A 20,320-nucleotide genomic window follows, 5' to 3' on the forward strand; every position below is an offset into this window, starting at 1 on the left:
CATTTTTTCTTACTCGAAAATCAACAACAGGTTTTGTCGTTAAACTTGGTGAAGCAACCACAGCTTGGAACTCTCAGAGGCAGAAGGTGGTGGTCTTATCAACAACAGAAGCAGAATATCTAGATTCCTTTCAAGCTGTAAAAGAAATCATATGAATCCAGTAAATTTTGCAAAATATTATGAAGCTAAAAGAAATAACTACCACCTTGTACAACGATTGTCAAAGTGCCATCCGGTTGATCGAGAACCGTGTGCATCATAAGCAATCAAAGCACATGGCTGCGAAGTATAATTTTATACGAGAAAAATTCAGCTTGAGCATCTTGAACCTGAAACATGTCAGCTCTGCAGATCAGCAAACAGCCATTCTCATCAAGTTACCCACTAGAAAGAACTTATAAATCAAGACAGCTACTTTCTGTTGTCGACTTTGATTTATTAATCGAAGTGGGAGTGTTGTGACAATGAATTAAAAACTATATGTTGTATTTGTTTCTCCGATATTCGTTAACAGTACTATACTTCCACATTTGTATTTGTCGCACTTTCCAGTTGCTAATACAGTGCTGACACCTTCGACTTAGGCAGTGAACTTAGTGCTACAGAGACTACATTTTTCGTTATTATAATGTGTGTGCGCGCGTTATGTATCGCCTTTTTGTATATATGTTTTGTGATGTTGGAGTTACAATGACTAACTCCTTGCAGAGGTACCTACATGACGTCCATGGGTGATCACTACATATTATTGTTACTGCTCGCTTTCATGCAGTCAATAGTTTTTTTCTAAATTACCCAAGAAAATTATTCCATAAGGCATTATTGAGCGGGGATATGCAAAATATGTCAGGAAGCTGATTCGTTCGTTTCCGAGACCAGCAATTATACGAAGACCAAAAGTAGCTGAACTTAATTATTTGAGCTGCTCAGCAATGTGCCTCTTCCAATTCAAGTACTTTCATGCGTTCTATCCTTTTTGCTGACTTCTGTTCATATGCTACAGCGGTTGTTAGTATGAGGCTGTTTGTTGTATAGAAATGAATATAGTGCGTTTTCTCAAAATTTTGGGATGGTCTGTTTACAGAGAACAACTCAATAATTCCTTGAAAAACACCTTTAACAACTCTTGTGTTGCTTTTTCTCTAATGATAGTGATTACAACACTAGTATCGTCAGCTAAATTACAAATTCTTCTTGATGAATGTTAACAGAAAGGTCGTTCACTTATCTAGGGTGTCCGACTAAGATGTTTACACTGTTTGTAATTTAATAACTCGATCAAAAGTTAAAAAAAACTATGAATTTTTGAGTTACATAGGTGATCACGACATTATTGGTAATGTTTTACTATTGAAGATGTTCAAAATGCCCTCCACTGCCAATAATGCAGTGTCTGAAACACCGATGTAAATGTATTTGGTTGCCATTCACATGGATTCACAGATAGTCACAGTCGCCTCTCTCATTTCATCCCGCGTACGTGGCTTTGTGACGTACAGGATGACCTTCAGATCTCATCACAGAAAGACGTCAAACGGCGTTAGATCTAGAGATCTGGTTGGAAACTCAACACTTACTCATCGGTATACCCACCTCTCAACAAATGTTGCAACCAGGAATTGCCACAATTCATAATGGTAAATTAACGGTGTCGTCGGAAAAAAAAATTCTTCAGCTCGGTTCAGTTGGTGAACAGCTGGTAAAATTCGCTCCTGCAACATGGTAAGGTGCTTTACACCTGTCGCTGTTCCTCCAAAAAAGAATGGCCCTGCAAGTCCTGTGACAAACATATCACACCACACTGACAGCACAGGAAGATTACAGCTCGTTCTTCCGTAACATGGGGATTGTGTGTTGCCCAGTACACACAAATATGGTGATTGATGGTTCCATTCAATTGAAACGTCGCCTCATCAAACCAGACAATAACGTCAGTCAGCTGATCGTTATTGCAGACTCATTCAAAAAATTCGAGACGCCTACCTGAATCGTACTCATTCATCACGTGAGCTGTCTGGGTATACAGGATTATCCATTTTGCTTGCTATAAAATGCGATGTATATTTGATTTGCTCACACATGATTCGCACGCTGCTTGCCGTATAGACTTCTTTGGGCACCACATGAGAACTTGTTAACACTGCATCCACCTCTCTTTTGTCCGCTAGTGATATCTTACTGCCACATCGTCCCTTCTTCCGATCATGCACACTACCTTCCCTCTCAAATTTGTTGCGTAATTTCGTTTCTGTCGAAGTGATGGTGACGCAGCAGCAAACTCTGCTCGCCATCGGCTCTGCACTTCTTTCATGTTTTCACCTTTCCACTAACACTTTAAAATGCACTTTCTTGGCTCCAAGGACAAGTTTCCAGCCATCTTGTTATTTAAGTGGCAACTGAAAATAAACACAAGAAGAACAAACGAATGGTTACATACATTAGTCATATTTGAATCAGGTTACCATTATCATTAACACCTCCTCGATTATTAAAGTGAACCCCCCTTTATGAGACACCCTTTATAAGTAATAGGAGCGAACCCAAAATGGAACCTTGCGGGATTCCTTTTGTGATTGCTAACCACTAACTAAAATATTCTCTCCTTCCAACAACTTTGAATTATCCATCATTCTGTTTCTATCCTACATAAATGATTCGCAAGCCATCATACGATGCACTGTGGGGAGTACCTTGTATGACCACTAGTCATTTCCTTTCCTTTTCCACTTGCAAACAGAGAGAGGGAAAAAGAATTATTTATATGCCTGTGTACGAGTCCTAATTTTTCTTAACTTTTCTTCGTCGTCCTTGTGCGAGATGTACGTTGGCGGCAGTAGCATCGTTCTACAGGCAGCTACAAACGCCGATTATATAGATTTCTCAATATTTTTACACGAAGAGAAAGATGTCTTCCCTCCAGGGATTCCCATTTGAGATCACTAAGCATCTCCGTAATAATTGTTGATCGAACCTACCGCTAACAAATCTAGCACCATGCCTCTGAATTACTTTGCTGTCTTCCTTTAATCCGACCACATGGGGATCCCAAACACTTGAACAGTACTCAAGAATGGGTCACGCTAGTGTTCTATATGTGGTCTCCTTCCTAGATGAGCTACACTTCCCAAAATTCTCCCAATAAACTGAAGTCGATCACTCATTCAATCTCATATTGCTTTGCAATTTTACGCCTACGTATTTAATCGTCTTGAATGTGTCAAGCAGCATACCACTAATACTGTATTCGAATATTACATGATTTTTTTGCTTAGTCCTCTACATTAACTTGCATTTTTCAGCATGCATTGCAAGCTGGCATTCATCACACCGAACAGGAATTTTATCTGAGTTTTCATGTATCCTTCTACATCCACTCAACGATGATACTTTCCAATATATTACACCTTCCACAGCAAACAATCACAAACTGCTGCTCACCCTATCGTTAGATCGTGTATGTATCCTATCACTCTAACCTGGGGCACTTTTGGCAATACCCCTGACTCGGTGAACTTTTGTCTTCGAAGACAATGCACTGGGTTCCATTACATAAGAAGTATTCGATCCACTCATTGACTGAGAACCTATTCCACACACTCGAACCTTCGTCAACGGTATTCATTGAGGCACCGTGTCAAATGCTTTCCATAAATCTAGAAACATGGAATCAGCCTGTTGCTCTTCATCCATGGTTCGCAGGATATCATGTGAGGAAAGGGCAAGCTGAATTTCGCACAAGTGATGCTTTCTAAACCCGTGCTGATTTGTGGACAAATGCTTTTCCGTCTCCTGGATGTATATTATATTCAAACGTAGAATATGTTCAATAATTCTGCAGCAAACAGATGTTAAGGATATTGGTCTGTAATTTTTTTGGGTCCGTTCTTTTCTCTTCTTATAAATAGGAGTCGCCTACGTTTTTTTCCAGTCGCTCGGTTCCAAGCACTGGGCGAGAGATTCGCGATTAATGCAAGCTAAGTAAGGGAACAATCGCAAAGCACAATTGGGATTCCCTCCGGACCTGGCGACTTACCAGTACCTTGTTTTCAATGTCTTTCAGTTACTTCTCGACGCCAGGAATGACTATTACTGTGTCCTCTATACGGGATTCAGCGCGACTGCAGGAACGACTTTTTAAACGGGAAATTTAAAACTTCAGCTTTCCTTTTGCTGTCTTCTGTTGCCACACCAGACTGGTCGACGGGTGACTTGCTAGAAGCTTTTCACCCGCTTATTGATTTTACGTAAGACCAAAATTTTCTCGGGTTTTCGGCAAGAGCTTTCGGTAGGGTAAGACGGCGAAAGTCGCATGCCTTAAGCATCGATCTTTTTATAGACGCATGAATTTCTACTAACTTTTGCCTGTCGACATTCCTGCATTCTTTTTCGAATCGAGAATGCCATTTACTCTGTTTTCTCAACATTTTTCTAATTTTGCTGTTAAACCACGGTGTGTGTTTCCGTCGGCACGTACTTCCCCAGAGCGCGATTTTCACTCAGTTTAAACTTTTATGTCTCTCTAAAAATTTTTAAATATGATTCCCCCAATTGTGTGCTGCGAGTATTTGGTAAGTGAGTGTATAAATAGCGTTCCCAGTCGACCAACCCTTCTGGAATCAAAACTGCGAATATGCTAAGTAAATTGTTTATACTTAAATGAGAGACTATTCTTCAGTACATTGCTTTTTCGAATATTTTACTAAAACGATGTCAGTAAGGAAATTGGATGATAATTATTTAAGTCTTCCTTGTCACCTTTCTTTTGAAGAAATTTAACAATTTCATATTTTAATCTGCCTGGAATTTTTTTCTTTTTTGTAACTTTTATGGTTCAGATGGTTCTAAGCACTATGGGACTTAACATCTGAGGTCATCAGTCCCCTAGACTTAGAACTACTTAAACCTAACTAAATAATTATGAAAAATCCGCCTCGATTGCACAAACTACCTGGTGTTTACCTAGGTTTCAGCATTGTTAACCACGCCTTCTTCAGAACAAATATAAAACAGCTTGCCTAAATAGGGTTAGTCAAAGGCTAAAATCAACACCTACAGCGCCAAGACTCCATAAAAAAATTTTACAAATACACGGTACATATGTACCAAATCAATAATATTACTTATCTCAGCCCTGTGTGTGCTGCCTCACCCCAGCTAGCTCTTCACCGAATTGAGGCACCGCAGGCTGCTCACATGCGCAGCTATCGAAATCACTGCGCATGCGCGCGGCCAGGAAACGCTCTTCTTATGCATGGGAGCGGGATTACAAAGTTAACACAGATCGGTACCTAACTGATTGCCAAAAGTTGTCGCACAAATAGCAAATTGAGCAAATGATAAAAGCGATGATGCGGGAATTAAGACATATTTAATAGCAACGCACGACCAATTTGTGCACGGATGGTAAATCAGGCACAAGCTAATATGGAGGCCCTAGAATTAGGTAGAAATTACAACTAAACTAAAAAGATAGCTACGCTAGGCAAGCTGTGCTATGCTATGCTAGGCAAGCTGTTTTATATTTGTTCTGAAGAAGGCGTGGTTATCCACGCTGAAACCTAGGTAAACACCAGGTAGTTTGTGCAACCGAGGCAGATTTTTCATAATTATTTCGATACTTACGATTGCTGACGCGCTGCAATGCTGAAACTTCTTGAACCTAACTAACCTAAGGACATCACACACATCCATGCCCGAGGCAGGATTCGAACGTGCGACAGTCGCAGCAGTGAGGTTCCGGACTGAAGCGCCTAGAACCGCTCGGCCACAGCGGCCGGCTGTAACTTTTATAATTCCATTAACTTCAGTGAAGGACGTTGGTGGTACTTCTATTTGTAAACGTTTTGTGGAATGACACTTTTAATATAGGTCTATTTTCTTGCTTCTCCAGGCTGTGGATCTATGTACGAATGTTTGATAGTAACCACAAAATGCAAGTAATAAGCGTACAACACTTTATGTTACACATACCACACAGCAGAGCATGATCGCATACGTGTACATCAAAACAAAAAATCCGAATAGAACGTTCAGTCCAAAGGTCCAAATAGGCGAATACCGCATATCGATAGTCAACACAGAGACATCCCCCCCCCCCCCCCCCCGCAACCTGAAGCATGGGAAATGACGAAGGATTGTGTCGTCGGTGGTGTAAGTGACAGTCCGGCGGGACTGAGGAGTCGACGACGGATCGTCAGACATGGTGGGTGTAGGCTCGACCGTTATGGTGGGCACCTAGAAATCGCGGAACCATTGGGGAGACGTGCGGGACGACCCGCTCTGGTGACGGGCACGGAGTGTGGTAGTGATGGAGTGTGTCACTGAAGAAATTGGACGACGATGGTAAAGCCGTCGGCACACGGACCGTGCATCCGAACGTTGAGCGTTGAGCGTGCCGTGTTTCTGACGTCACAGCATGGAATAGCACGTTCGGGAGTCTTTCCGAACGTGCAGAGCAATATCTGGCATGTCAGATATTCTGAGCGTGCGTCTGAGCGTTGACCAATGAGATGGCACAACGCCACCTGCGTCTCACGCACGCCGTCTCCCTTCAGTACAGAGTTGTGAGGCGCCATATTGGCATTCATTTCAAGCCTATACGTATATATGCCGTTCCGAGCACCAGCAAATTGAGAATCACTGCAAAACCCGTTGTTAACTGTGTGATTCGTTCCAATAAAATAATGAGAAACATCATATTCATGGCAAAAGAATTATTGTAACTTGCGTGTAATGAGAGTAGGCTATTTGAAGGCAGCGACACACTGAAGATCCACCCAAAACGCATTGTTCTTGGTACAATGTGTTATAACTAAATTTCAGGTAGTAAAATATCTACGATTAAAGTTTTTAGCAAGAGGTAAGATACTATGATTAGATGCAGAAAATGTGATGTTGGTTCGTCACTGTGTAACAATAAGTTTTTTTGCTGGGACGGTGGTTCGCGTCCTAACACAACAGTTTTTTTTCCTAACATTCGCGTTTTTATTAGGTTCTGATACTTTATTATTAGTTTAATATAAGTATAGACTATAATGTTTGATTTTATGTAAATACAAGTTCACCTTTTTTGGAGGGGTGACTTTGTTCGATTGGCTAAAGGACAGCTTACGCTACTTGTATGAAGATATTTTGATCCTTCTTCTTTTACGCTTCGTAATTCACATGTTGCAAAGATTCTGCTACTGGGTAGGAACAGTGATCAAGTAAGACTGACCTTGGGGTTTCACTAAAATGTGGGAATGATGAAATAATGTTTATCTTATGCGGAGAAGTATTCCAATTTTGTAACGCACTGTTTGTAATGGAACTTTTATAAGCCTGTGTCCTTATTGATAGGACATTGTACTTTCCTTTTCGTGGACGATGGTGAAAATGTGTGTTTTAATAGAGCTAACGTGGGAATTTAACGCGCGCTCGTTCAGTAAACAGTGTGATTAACGAACTAGAAACATCCCTCAACTGTCGCTTGAGTGCGTTACGATCGCGTATACCACGTTGGGGTCCACGTACCGTATGCACATGTCGCATCATTCCTAAGCGTTCAGAAGCACGTTGAACTTGGCACGCTCAACGTTAACGTTCGGCAGCACGGTCCGTGTGCCGACGGCTTAAGGCATCCGCCTGAATCGATGAAGACAGAAAGATTGTCTTCATCTGTGGCAGGCGGAGTGTGGAAGCACCGTAGCGTAGCCAGTGGAAGGATCCTCCACAGAGCGCGGATGAGCAAGCAGCACGAACAGCAGCTCATCTCGCAGCTGAAGAGAGAGATCGTCGTTTGGGTACACTGAGACATCGATGACGAATCTCGCGAAGCCCGAGTGAGTGGAAGAGGGCGACGGTTCCTGAGGCATGGTAGCAGGCACGCACGAGGAGGTAGCAGTCAAGTGGATTTCCGCATCAAAATGGTTGAACAGCACTGCTTACGTATCACTGTCACTGAGAGGGGCAGCACACAGTGTCCGTTGGTTGGTGTTATGGGATAGGAAGTCCGCACTGGACGATGACTCGGTAGAAGCACAAGGAGAGGCAGTGGAATCGTTCAGGATCCATACTAGTTTCACGCAGTTGAGCAACACCGTATGGTATTTGTCTTGGAGACAAGTGTCGATAGTGTTCACAGCACGGGCAATGACCTTTTGGGGACCCGAATATGGAGGTCGAAAGGCAATCCAAACACACATACTCACATAGCATCACGTATTCGCAATGTGGGAACTCTTTATGTAGGAACACTCGAGGCATAGAGTGACATGCGTGCCATGTGTGAGCGTGCAGGTTCGACAAAGGTAAGCAGCTCGGTCAAAGCGGGAGCAGCATCATTCTCGACAAACTGGGCTGGAAGATTATGAGGGTCCCTGTACAAAATCTCAGCCAAAGAGGCGCGTAGACCGTCTTTGAAAGCAGTGCGGATCCCTAAGGAACCGAGGAGGTGTCATGGCGTATGAAAGCAGTTTTTAGAGTCCTGTGCCTACGCTCCATCAAGTCGTTACCCTAAGGATGATATGCCGTTGTGTGGAATCTGTTAGAGCCATACATATCACACAGTTAAGTGAAAAGTAACGACTCGAATTGCCACCCATGGTCGGTGGTGATGGAGGGCAGCTGAAGCGTGCGAGCTCATGCTACAGAGTCGGCCGTAATATCAGATAAAGGAACTGCTTCGACCCACCTGGTGATGCGATCAGTAATCGATAATATGTACTGACAACTGCCTGAAGGGGGGTAAGGACCCAATGAGGCTGAGGTGAACACGGCGTAATCTGCCTTTAGGGGTGTCAGACTTGCCTAATGGCAGTTGGACGTGCCGACAAATTTGGCTATGTTGGAAAGGGAGGCAGCCCGAGGCCCAAGCACGGCAGTCCTTGTTAATGCCCCGCCACACGAAACTCTCGTGACCAATCTAGTAGTAGCCTTAATGCCAGGGTGAATCTGGTTATGTAAGGCCGAAAAAGCTTGAAAGCGAAGAAATTCAGGAACCAAAAGTACGGGAATACCCGTGGAAACATCACATAAAATTGGAGATATCGAGCCAGGTATAAATTGTGTGTCCCTTTGGAAGTCAGATCTGGAAGCTGGAGAGATCTGCAGAGGTTGAATAAGAGTTTCTGACCATTCTTTCCACCAACCTGTCGTCTTCTAGAGTTGTGTCCCCAGAGCAGAAGACAGCTCGTCGGTCGTGGGATCTTCTTCGGTGGAGGCTGCTATGCTGTTACCTTGAACCTGTGATTGTGCTTTTTATGGGGTGCCAATTGCCCAGGTTAGTCTCTATATCTACAGAGGGCAAGATCTGTAGTACTGACAATGATGGTAGGCGATACTTCTCATTAATGTATCCTGTTTGGTTATTATTTAAATGTTCACACATTTTACTCTGTCTTTTACAACACTCGACACAGCTTTCTTAATTGTAAGGTTACTTTTCCATCCAACTTCCGACATAGAGATACGTGTCCGTCCCTCCAGAACACTCGAAACAGAGTTACATATCCGACTCTGAAGAACGACCGAAACAGAGTGATTAGCGCAGCCAAAGTACTTCGTCTCCCAGGCGCGCCAAAGCGAACTGAAGGTGTCCAAAGCACTTCAGTTGCAATATCGTTACACATACGTTTCCCAAAACTAGTGAAATTTAATAAACAAAAACCATAGTATCGTACGGTGACCATCAGAGATTGTCATACTGAAAACATTATATACAATGAAAAGTATGTAAATAATTAATAAGAGTAGTTAGGCGTTTTGGCTCCTAACACCCGAATGTGCCGACCAATCAGAAGCAAGTTCAGTACAATTGGCGGACTCTCCCACGGGACTGGTACATACTGTACCATATCTCGCTTGTACATCGCTCCACTTTTGCACCATATGCTACTTCACGTGCATCAAGCTGCATCAAGGCGAGTTTTTAGCAAAATAAAATACTGGCGGTCACAGCCATGAATATCTCACAGGGAGGTGACGGCATTGTATGATCATGGATGCAGAAGGGTCGTTGACCAAGTCCAGCACATCTGCATCCAGAAGTAGTTGTCTCGTGAGTTCGTTCAGGCCAGTGGCAGAAGAGGTAGCATACACAAATGACATCCAGTCTGCCCCTCTAGTGTAACAGATTTCAGTCGAATATTGACATAAGAGGTCCATATGGCGAAAGCGGAGAGGGGTATGCCAGGTAAGGCGTTGCAAAGGGCCCCAGCCAACGGTCAGTGGTCTGTGAACAATGACTTCTCGTCCCTCGATGTCCTTTCAGAAGTAATGTTTAGCCTCTTAAATGGCCAGGAGCTCCCTGCCTAAGACGGAACATTAACGCTGAGAGGGTGTAAGATTTTTGGAGAAGAAATGCAGAGGCTGAGAGAGATCACATACATGTTGCTGCAAAACAGCTCCGATGGAGATTTCACTCGCATCAGCAGTGATGGATAGGCGAGCATCAGCGATATGATGTGTGCCAGCGTGACTGCATTTGTAAAGGCCGTCTTGAAGTCACGGCAAAGAGCACTTAATGTCTTGGGACCACTGAACCTTATGAGAGCGGAAGAGGTTTTTTTTTCCCCTCCAGCCAAAGAGATTTGAAGACAGACAGCACGGTGATCATGACGTCAAATAATGTTCGTCGTCCCAAGATACTGCCTCAATTCTCAATAGTTTTCAGGGAGAGGGAGGTTACTCATGAAATCAACGCGATTTGACGTCGGGCTGATATCCTCAGATGAGACTAAATGTCCAAGAAACTGGATGCGGGAGCATAGGAGTTGTGAATTTTCGTGGTTGATTTCCATAGCGTGGTCAGAAAGGACTCGTAGCACCTGTTAAAGATGACGTTCATGTTCCTCGATGGAGGAAGAAAAAATGAGGATATCATCCCGGTACGCGAAGCAAACTGGAAGCGAAAACAGTATAGAATCAATAAATCACTGCCAAGTTTGAACTGCGATTTTTAGACCATACGGCATGAAGCAGCATTCGAACAATCCAAACAGGGTAGTGATCGCTTTTCTCGGAATCTTGACCTTAACGTCGGAATCTGATGGTATGCTTTGCGGCAGTCGATCACACTAAAAACTTGCAAAGCGTGTAGTTCCTGGGCGAAGTCCTGAATGTGGGGAATTGGGAAGCTGTCCAAAGACATACGAGCGTTCAGTTTGTAGTAGTCCCCACAGAGGCGGAAAGAACCGTCTTTTTTTACCAGGTGAATAGGGGACAACCAGGTGCTATCGGAAGGGCATACAATACCCATATCTAATACGGGGTGTTCAAAAAGTCTCTCCGCAGTGCCGTATGATTGTTAGCCGCGCGTGCCGTATGCCGCAGAGAATATACCGAAATGAAACTCACTGAAATACAAGTTGTTAATTTATTGAATATTCACATTAAATGTTGAAAGTGTCCCCCCTGTTGTTGGATACACAATTGAATTTGTCTAATCATGTTTCCAAACACAAGCTGTAAAATTTCTACTGTAACAGAAGTAGTGAAAGTGGATATTGCAGTTTTCAATTCATCGATGGATTTTGGACGGTTTTTATAGACAGTTGCTTTCACTGCACCCCAGAAGAAAAAGTCAGGTGGTGTTAGGTTAGGCGATCGTGGAGGCCAAAGTCCCTGTGAAATTATGTGATCACCAAAAACATCAGCAAGCAGTGACATTGAAACATGAGCTGTATGCGCGGTTGCACCATCTTGTTGAAAATAACCGTTCAGTATTTCACTTAACACAAGTTCTCGTATGAATGGGTACAGAATATCACTGCAGCATCGTTGCGTGTTTATTGTTTCGTTGAAAAACCCAGACAGGCGAACAATCATACGGCACGCGCAGCTAATAATCATACGGCACTGCATAGAGACTTTTGAACACCCCGTAGTTCCTGTACTGCAGCCTTAGCACGACGTAACTCGGTAGCGTTAAGTCGGAGAGGTCTGTGGTGAACTGGTGGTCCGTCCGTGATATGCAACCTATGGCACGTACCACTAGTAATCGCGCCAACTGACGCACTAGTCACTAGTCAACTAAGCGGGCGATGTCGCAGGAGAAGTCTGAGGTCCGGCACACGACACATACTCTATGTGATCAAAAGTATCCGAACACCCCCGAAAACATACGATTTTCATATTAGGTGCGTTGTGCTGCCATCTTCTGCCAGGTACTCCATATTAGCGACCTCTGTAGTCATTAGACATCGTGAGAGAGCAGAAAGGTACGCTCCGCGGAACTCACTGACTTCGAACGTGGTCAGGTGATTGGATGTCACTTGTGTCATACGTCTGTACACGAGATTTCCAACTCCTAAACATTCCCAGTCCCACTCTTTCCAATGTGATAGTGAAGTGTAAACGTGAAGGGACACGTACAGCACAAAAGCGTACAGGCCGACCTCGTCTGTTGGCTGAAAGAGACTGCCGACAGTTTAAGAGCGTTGTAATGTGTAATAGGCAGACATCTATCCAGACCACCACACAGGTGTCCCAAACTGCATCAGGATCCACTGCAAGTACTATAACAGTTACGCGGCAGGTGAGAAAACTTGGATTTCATGGTCGAGCGGCCGCCCATAACACATCACGCCGGTAAATGCCAAACGACGCCTCGCTTGGTGTAAGGAGCGTAATCATTGGACGACTGAACAGTGGAAAAACGCTTTGTGGAGTGACGAATCATAGTACACAATGTGGCCGTCCAATGGCAGGGTGTGGGTATGGCGAATGCCCGGTGAACGTCATCTGCTAGCGTGTGTAGTGGCATCAGTAAAATTAGGAGGCGGTGGTGTTATGGTGTGGTCGTGTTTTTCATGGAGGGGGCTTGCACCCCTTGTTGCTTTACGTGGCACTATCATAGCACAGGCCTACATTGATATTTTAAGCACCTTCTTGCTTCCCACTGTTGAAGAGCAATTCGGGGATGGCGATTGCATCTTTCAACACGAACGAGCACGTGTTCTTAATGCACGGCCTGTGGCTGAGTGGTTACACGACAATAACATCCCTGTAATGGATTGGCCTGCACAGAGTCATGACCTGAATCCAACTCCGTGAAGAATGGGCTGCCATTCCCCAAGAAACCTTCCAGCACCTGATTGAACGTATGCCTGTGAGAGAGGAAGCTGTCGTCATGGCTAAGAGTGGGCCAACACCGTATTGAATTCCAGCATTACCGATGGAGGGCGCCACGAACTTGGTTATTCATTTTCAGCCAGGTGTCCGGATACTTTTGATCACATAGTGTAGAAAGCGTTAAAGTCGCTAACCTGAGAAACCAGGGGTGAAGGCGTTGAAGGTGAGTACACAGAATCCTCGATGGCGGGTACCTTCGAAATAGAGAAATCTTCAATTGCTCGACGAGCTAGCTGCAATTTATCTGTCAGCTGGACAATCTGACGGCGTAGAGTGTCATTGCTGGAGCGAAGAGTGGAGATATCGCAGTGTTGCGATGCGATATCAGCGAGAACAGGTGTAAGGAATGCAGCTAGGCGTGAAAGTTTGGTAGATGTGCTAATAAGCGGCTCAGACGAGTAGTCCGAAAAGGCTGTAATGGGGGACGAGAAACACTGTATAGTCTTGCGCGACGAGTACAGTTACACCGCCGTGTGGGTGTCAAGGTAGAGCCCTTGGGAGCAAAGGAAGTCTATGCCGAGAACCGGAACATCAACACTGGCCACTTGAAAAGTCCACGTAAAAACAAAGTCGGCCGAGAAGTGCAGTCGGAGAGTCGTAACACCGTAGACAGCAATTGGAGAGTGATTAACAGTGCGTAGAACCATCGGTGACTGGAGATGGTCTGCTGGAGGGAGTGACCTCTGAATCACGCCCAAATAGGCGCCAGTGTCGACCAGAAAGAAGGACTGCGTAGCGAGATCCGCACGAAACACTGGCTGAAAGCCACAGAATCTGGAGTTGGTGACTGAGTTGAGAGGAGACATCGAGTACAATCAGCGCGTTTGGATCCCGTGTGCAAGGAAGACGGCAGTTCCGGGCAGCGTCACCAAAAACAAATAAATAAATAAGCCACTTGTGCGGCGCACCGCGGGATTCGCTCACGCCATCTGTTGCGCCGTGTTGGGTACCAGAAGCGTCAGGTTCCATGGGAGGGGGAGCCGGCAAGACTCAAGTCTGGCAACAGGTGACAGCTGTGTCGCCTCACACGGTGCGCGATGGCCTCATTCGCGAGGTGGACGGGGTGCCAGCGAGGTAGCGCGCCAACCGTGTCAGGTGTAGAGAGCTTGGCAGAGGGTAAGAGCAGTCTACATCTACATCTATATGACTACTCTGCATTTCACATTTAAGTGCTTGGCAGAGGGTTCATCGAACCACAATCATACTATCTCTCTACCATTCCACTCCCGAACAGCGCGCGGGAAAAACGAACACCTAAACCTTTCTGTTCGAGCTCTGATTTCTCTTATTTTATTTTGATGATCATTCCTACCTATGTAGGTTGGGCTCAACAAAATATTTTCGCATTCGGAAGAGAAAGTTGGTGACTGAAATTTCTTAAATAGATCTCGCCACGACGAGAAACGTCTTTGCTTTGATGACTTCCATCCCAACTCGCGTATCATATGTGCCACACTCTCTCCCCTATTACGTGATAATACAAAACGAGCTGCCCGTTTTTGCACCCTTTCGATGTCCTCCGTCAATCCCACCTGGTAAGGATCCCACACCGTGCAGCAATATTCTAACAGAGGACGAACGAGTGTAGTGTAAGCTGTCTCTTTAGTGGACTTGTTGCATCTTCTAAGTGTCCTGCCAATGAAACGCAACCTTTGGCTCGCCTTCCCCGCAATATTATCTATGTGGTCTATCCATCTGAAGTTGTTCGTAATTTTAACACCCAGGTACTTAGTTGAATTGACAGCCTTGAGAATTGTACTATTTATCTAGTAATCGAATTCCAACGGATTTCTTTTGGAACTCATGTGGATGGCAGACAGGATTGCGACTTCACTGGACTCCATTCCTACCACTACATTGTTCTATGCCTCTGCAGTCACTGCATCACGCCTTCAGTGACACTTTACGCTGGCCGCCGATGAGACCTCAGGCTACGTACCACTTTCCAGGCCAGAGTGTCATTTGGTTCCGTCATTCAAACCATTGTGGATGGCAGTTAATGTTGTATGCCCTATCTGCAAAAAGGAAGCAAGTGTCCACGAGATCAGTAACATGAGACAACAGTTGCAACTGAAGGTCACATGGGAGCCTGCCCATTCATGAAGTCCACAGGGCAGAATAATAATGTTGTGTGACGAGGGCCTCCCGTAGGGTAGACTGTTCGCCTGGTGCAAGTCTTTCGATTTGACACCACTTCGGCGACTTGCGTGTCAATGGGGATGAAATGATGATGATGAGGACAACACAACACCCAGTCCCTGAGCGGAGAAAATCTCCGACCCAGCCGGGAATCGAACCCGGGCCGTTAGGATTGACATTCCGTCGCGCTGACCACTCAGCCACTGGGGGCGGACACAGGGCAGAATCAGGCAGACATCCGAATCAAAGATGGTGTGCAGACGCCTCCAAAGTTATGAAGGAGATTTATCTCCTAACACTTCCTTATAAATGACTTCAGGAGAGCGATAGTGGCACTTGACGATAATCAGCTTGGCATTGCTGTACTTTGGGAAGGAAGGAGGGGAGAGTATGAGGTTACTGGTTAGGTCAGTATGTTCATGTAGATGCAAGATAAGACACACGAATTTTGCGTCATCACTGTGCACACCACGTATGTCGAGGATGTTACTTACCAGTGTGAACCAAGTCTTTGGGCTGCCCTCAGTAAGCTGGGGAAGTGGGCCACCTGTGCTGAGGTCATCACCGGAGCACCGAGGGTAGAACGGGTGGACGGTGAGGTAGGTTGTCAGCCTGGTGAAAAGCCATCAGTGATCTGTGTGCCATCCTCAAAGGAAACATGTAGGAGAATCAATATGGCGGGGGCAGCAGACAAAACCCAGGTGTAGGCGAGATAGAGATTGGCACAGTAGACGAGCCATAACCTGAGGACTGCGCTGTCTCCATAAAGAAGGTGCACAAAAATCTTCATTTAGCAGACATGGGTGGATCAGAGGCCAGCAGGTGTGTGTGAAATGTGGGTGATGGTTTGCATGACGTAAGCAGATGACACTCTGGCCTGGAAAAGTGGTACGTAGCATGAGGTCTCATCGGCGGGCAGTGTAAAGTGTCACTGAAGGCGTGGTGCAGAGACTGCAGAAGCATAGAACAGTGTAGTGGTAGGAATGGAGTGCAGTTAAGTCGCAGTCCTGTCTGGCATGGAACAAATGTCATTCCTAGGCATTGTATACCAGACTGGCACAGAAGGAGTTGGCAGGCTGGTAGGCAAAGTAGCAGTAGCAGTACTGGCATTGGTAAATGAGTAAGTGTCCTGTGAACTGACCATCACAGCTGTGGAATCGTCTTGCTTAGCTGGCACAGAACTGGGATCACATCGGTGCATTGTAGTGTTCAGTCAATGTAGTGTCACATTGTGGCAGCATGGCTTGTCTTTCAGCCATGGAAGCTTGCAGACACACAGGTTATGGCACTGGATTTGTGAGACATGAAGAGGCAAGGTGTGGCAAGGCCTTTATCAGAATCCATTGTCTCTGACCATTATGCGAGGTCTACAGCATAACATGGTGAAGAAAATATGAGAACCACACAAAGTCGAGATCACCGCTGTGGAGCTAGTAACCACAAAACACCATACAAGTAGTAAGCATACGACACTTTATGTTGCATATACCATATTACACAGCAGAACATGATTGTGACATGTAAATCAAAACAAAACATCCAAATAGAACTCAAGTCAAAGAGGTTCAGTCCAAAGAGTTGAAAGTCGCCACAACCTGAACTATTTAATCCTATTTTTGATGCTACATTTGGAAAGTGATTGTTAAAAATACTTGCAGCTTGTGACTTATCACTCACAACAGTGTCATTTAGATTAATTGTTGTGGTATCTTGGACACTAACTGTTTGTCCAGTCTCCTGTTTCACAGTAACTGATGTAGTTTTAATCTTAGTATCAGTGTTATTAGTTTCTTTCAGGATGTGCATATTTCTGGATATTTTAACAAGTTTCCAGCAGTTTTTTGTAGAATGCAGGTAACATCAAATCTTGACTTATTTTGGCCTTTATGTAAATTCCCCTTTTCATCTTAAATGAGATTTTAATCCATAATAGCTATCCATGGCTTAATTGCTTTTTATGGAGTTTCTGAATAACTTTTTAGAAAAGCTACTTTCAAATTCTGACACAAATTCACCATGGAATATAGAGAATTTAATATTAGCATCTCTTTCTGTGTGCATTTCACCCCATGCCTCCTCTTTTAACTTATTCTTAAAACATTACTCCCTATTTTTGTCAATAAGCCCCACTGCTTGTACGAAAATGTCTCAGAGTTGTGGGGTGCTACATTGTTTATTCTATTAATTAGGCATCATGATTAGAGATTCCATTAACAAACAGGTACACTTTTATTGTTTCAGCCTAAGCACTCTCTACAAACATGTTATCAATCAGAGCCCTGCTACCTTGCTGCATTCGAGTTGGAAAATTCACTACTGAAATCAGACACAAACAATCAAATAAAGATCATAGTTCATTTTTTCCTTTCGGAATATTTTAAAAAATATGCACACAAATCTCCAAAAACTATTAACTTTTCTTCTTGTTTGACAAGTATCTCAATAATACAAACAGATTTCTCCTAAATAGCTGAAAGTTTCCTAGACAAAATCTATAGACTGTTACAATTACTAGAAAAGTATTCTGCAGTGACAACTTGCAATCACTTACTCCTAGGTTCGATCTACACAAAAATTTCTTGTTCCAATATTTTTCATTTTGCATCCAGCTTTTACATATGTTCAACTCCTCATTTTTCCATATGAAAATGATGCTAGTCTATAACCCCTGATATTTAGCTTCTCTATGTCTGTGGTTTCAGAGTCACAGAACATCAGTTCAGAGTTTTCCACATCTTATAGACATACAAGAAGGACGCCTGTCTTGTATTTCAACCCCTCATGTTCTGATGAAACAAACTAATTTTATTTTTCTGGAAACTGTTACATATATTGTGGTCCAGTTCTATTCTAATTTGAGACTTTCTGTCTATAACATGACTCCAACACAATAAAATCTGACATGAAGAAACAAAAAAGCCATCTGTGCAAGTAAAAAATATAATAAAATAAAGCTAAATGCTTCCCATCATCTGACACAAGAGCACAAAATAGAGTCATTGCATTATTTTATGTTAATTGTTTTATCAGCTACATCACAGATAAAAACAGATAAGGATAAAAGTCTTATAAAATCTATCATATTTTTACTATAAATATGTGTGACACGCAGCATAAGTCTGACCGTCCAGGTAAATGCCACAATGGTTACTTTGAAAGGGAGCAGCTGATTTCCTTCTCTGCCCTAGACACGGTCTGAGCTTGTGCTTCATCTCTAACAACCTTGATGTTGATGGGATGTTAATCCCAATCTTCCCTCCCTCCTTCTTCCTTTTTTTCGCTTAGAAGTCAAGTACAGATTTCTAACTATATTTAATAATATCGACTTTGTGAATATCAGCTATTGTGGATGTTGTCAGTTACATTTAGGGTCTACTGGATGTGTGACTACATAATATTTTAACATGTCCCAACATTTGTCATCAGTTTCAGGTTGCCTTTATGAGGGTCATGATCTGCACACACCAGGAGCTTTTACTCATGATAACACTTGACCGATTTCCTTTCACAAACAATATTGTTTATTATGTACATCTTCCTTTTCTATTGTGCAGGCTCCAAAAATCTGATATTAGATAAGTGAACATACTCAGACTCCGTCATTTGCCCACATAATTCTTCTGTCATGTAATGAAAAAAGTAAAATTATTCTTCTTTGCAGAAGCTGACAGATCTGAGTCCACAGTGATCCAGCGATCAGTCTCAGAGAAAAGTCATGAAAGATCAGCAGTATCACACAGAACACCACACCAGTATGTTCCACAAGAGGTGGAACCAGTTACAAAGAAGAGTCCTGCTGATTTGAGAAACTGTAACATTGATGGAATACCACCTCTGAAGCAACAGAAGTCAGCAATGTCTCATGTACACAGTACACCAAATGTGGCTACAATCCGTGGTGGACTGTATTCAACAATCTCATCATATAAGCCCCATGGAAACTATACATCATCTAAAACTGTTTCGTCATCATCTGTGTTGAATGTCTCGGGAATGTGCTCAGCAGTTTCAGAGGGAGAGCTTTTGGATCTAGCAATTCTCCCAATTTTTCAAAAACTGTTGAGTGAAAGACATAAATCTAAAACTGGGTATGGAGCATCAATTGCTTCTTGTCCCAATATTTCCATAAAGTGTGACATAGTTGAGTATTTATAGTTCCAAGTTAGAGACTGTGTATTTGTTTAGATGGATGATATAATGAAGTTTCATGTGAAAATAGAAAATTGTTACATGTGTGTTGAAAGTTCTAAAATTTTTATCTGAGTGAATATTCAGTCTAATGTGATGGAAAACACTTGAGTACCTCACAAAGAAGGCATGCATCTCAAAGAAATTCACCAGAATTTTTAACTTATCTCTTACAAGTTAAAGAAGCATGTTTATGTGAGAAGCAAAAGTTAAACTACTATGATTTCTTAAAGTCACTGCTATAAGAAACATATTGAAAATGATGAAATGAATGTTGTTATACTTAAATGTTTTTGTTTCAAGGTGTTATGTCATAATTACTGTTGCTGTTTTAGAATGTAAATTTTATATATATATATAACTGTTGAATTGTTCAGATGTACTCAAAATGTTGTGTGACTGTGATTTAAATGCATGTTTTTGATCCTGTGTTTCCATTGATTAAGCCCTAGAGCATAAAATGTTTTCATTCACTTTTGCTGTTTAATGACTTCTGGATGTGCGCTTTAAATGTTTTCGTAGATTAGTCATATATCGTATTGTTTCAAGTGTTGTAAATTTGATTACATACCAATCTTCCCCAAATTTGTTCACTACATTCAGAAAGCTGTTAACAGCAATCATGATTTTTTTAATCTTGTAGACCAGTAACCTCTGTATTATAAAAGTGCTCACCATTTGGAAAATATAAATATATACATATGTGTGTTGGAAAATGTACTCTAATGTTAAAACTGAATGTCTTGCTGCTTGCAACAGGGTGATGCAGGTTCTGTACCTCTTAAGATAATCACTTGGGGAAGAACAAGCATATAAGAGTCATAAACACTCATTTCATTAGACTATTAGGCATATCAGAGTTTGTACATATTTTAATGTCTTC

At 43.0% G+C, this 20,320-nt stretch overlaps 1 protein-coding gene across 1 annotated transcript in view; it reads left to right on the forward strand.

Moving 5' to 3' along the window:
* LOC124722209 (gamma-aminobutyric acid type B receptor subunit 2) overlaps nucleotides 1–19,880 on the forward strand; it is a 360,835-nt gene extending 340,955 nt beyond the window's left edge. Inside the window, exon 16 of the mRNA XM_047247405.1 lies at nucleotides 18,914–19,880. Within this exon, the coding sequence (XP_047103361.1) occupies nucleotides 18,914–19,404 (491 nt within the window). The 3' untranslated portion in view covers nucleotides 19,405–19,880. The remainder of the gene's footprint in view (nucleotides 1–18,913) is intronic.
* Nucleotides 19,881–20,320: the final 440 nt, after the last annotated feature.

This window comes from Schistocerca piceifrons, chromosome X (genome assembly GCF_021461385.2).
Source record: "Schistocerca piceifrons isolate TAMUIC-IGC-003096 chromosome X, iqSchPice1.1, whole genome shotgun sequence".
Lineage (NCBI taxonomy): Eukaryota > Metazoa > Arthropoda > Insecta > Orthoptera > Acrididae > Schistocerca > Schistocerca piceifrons.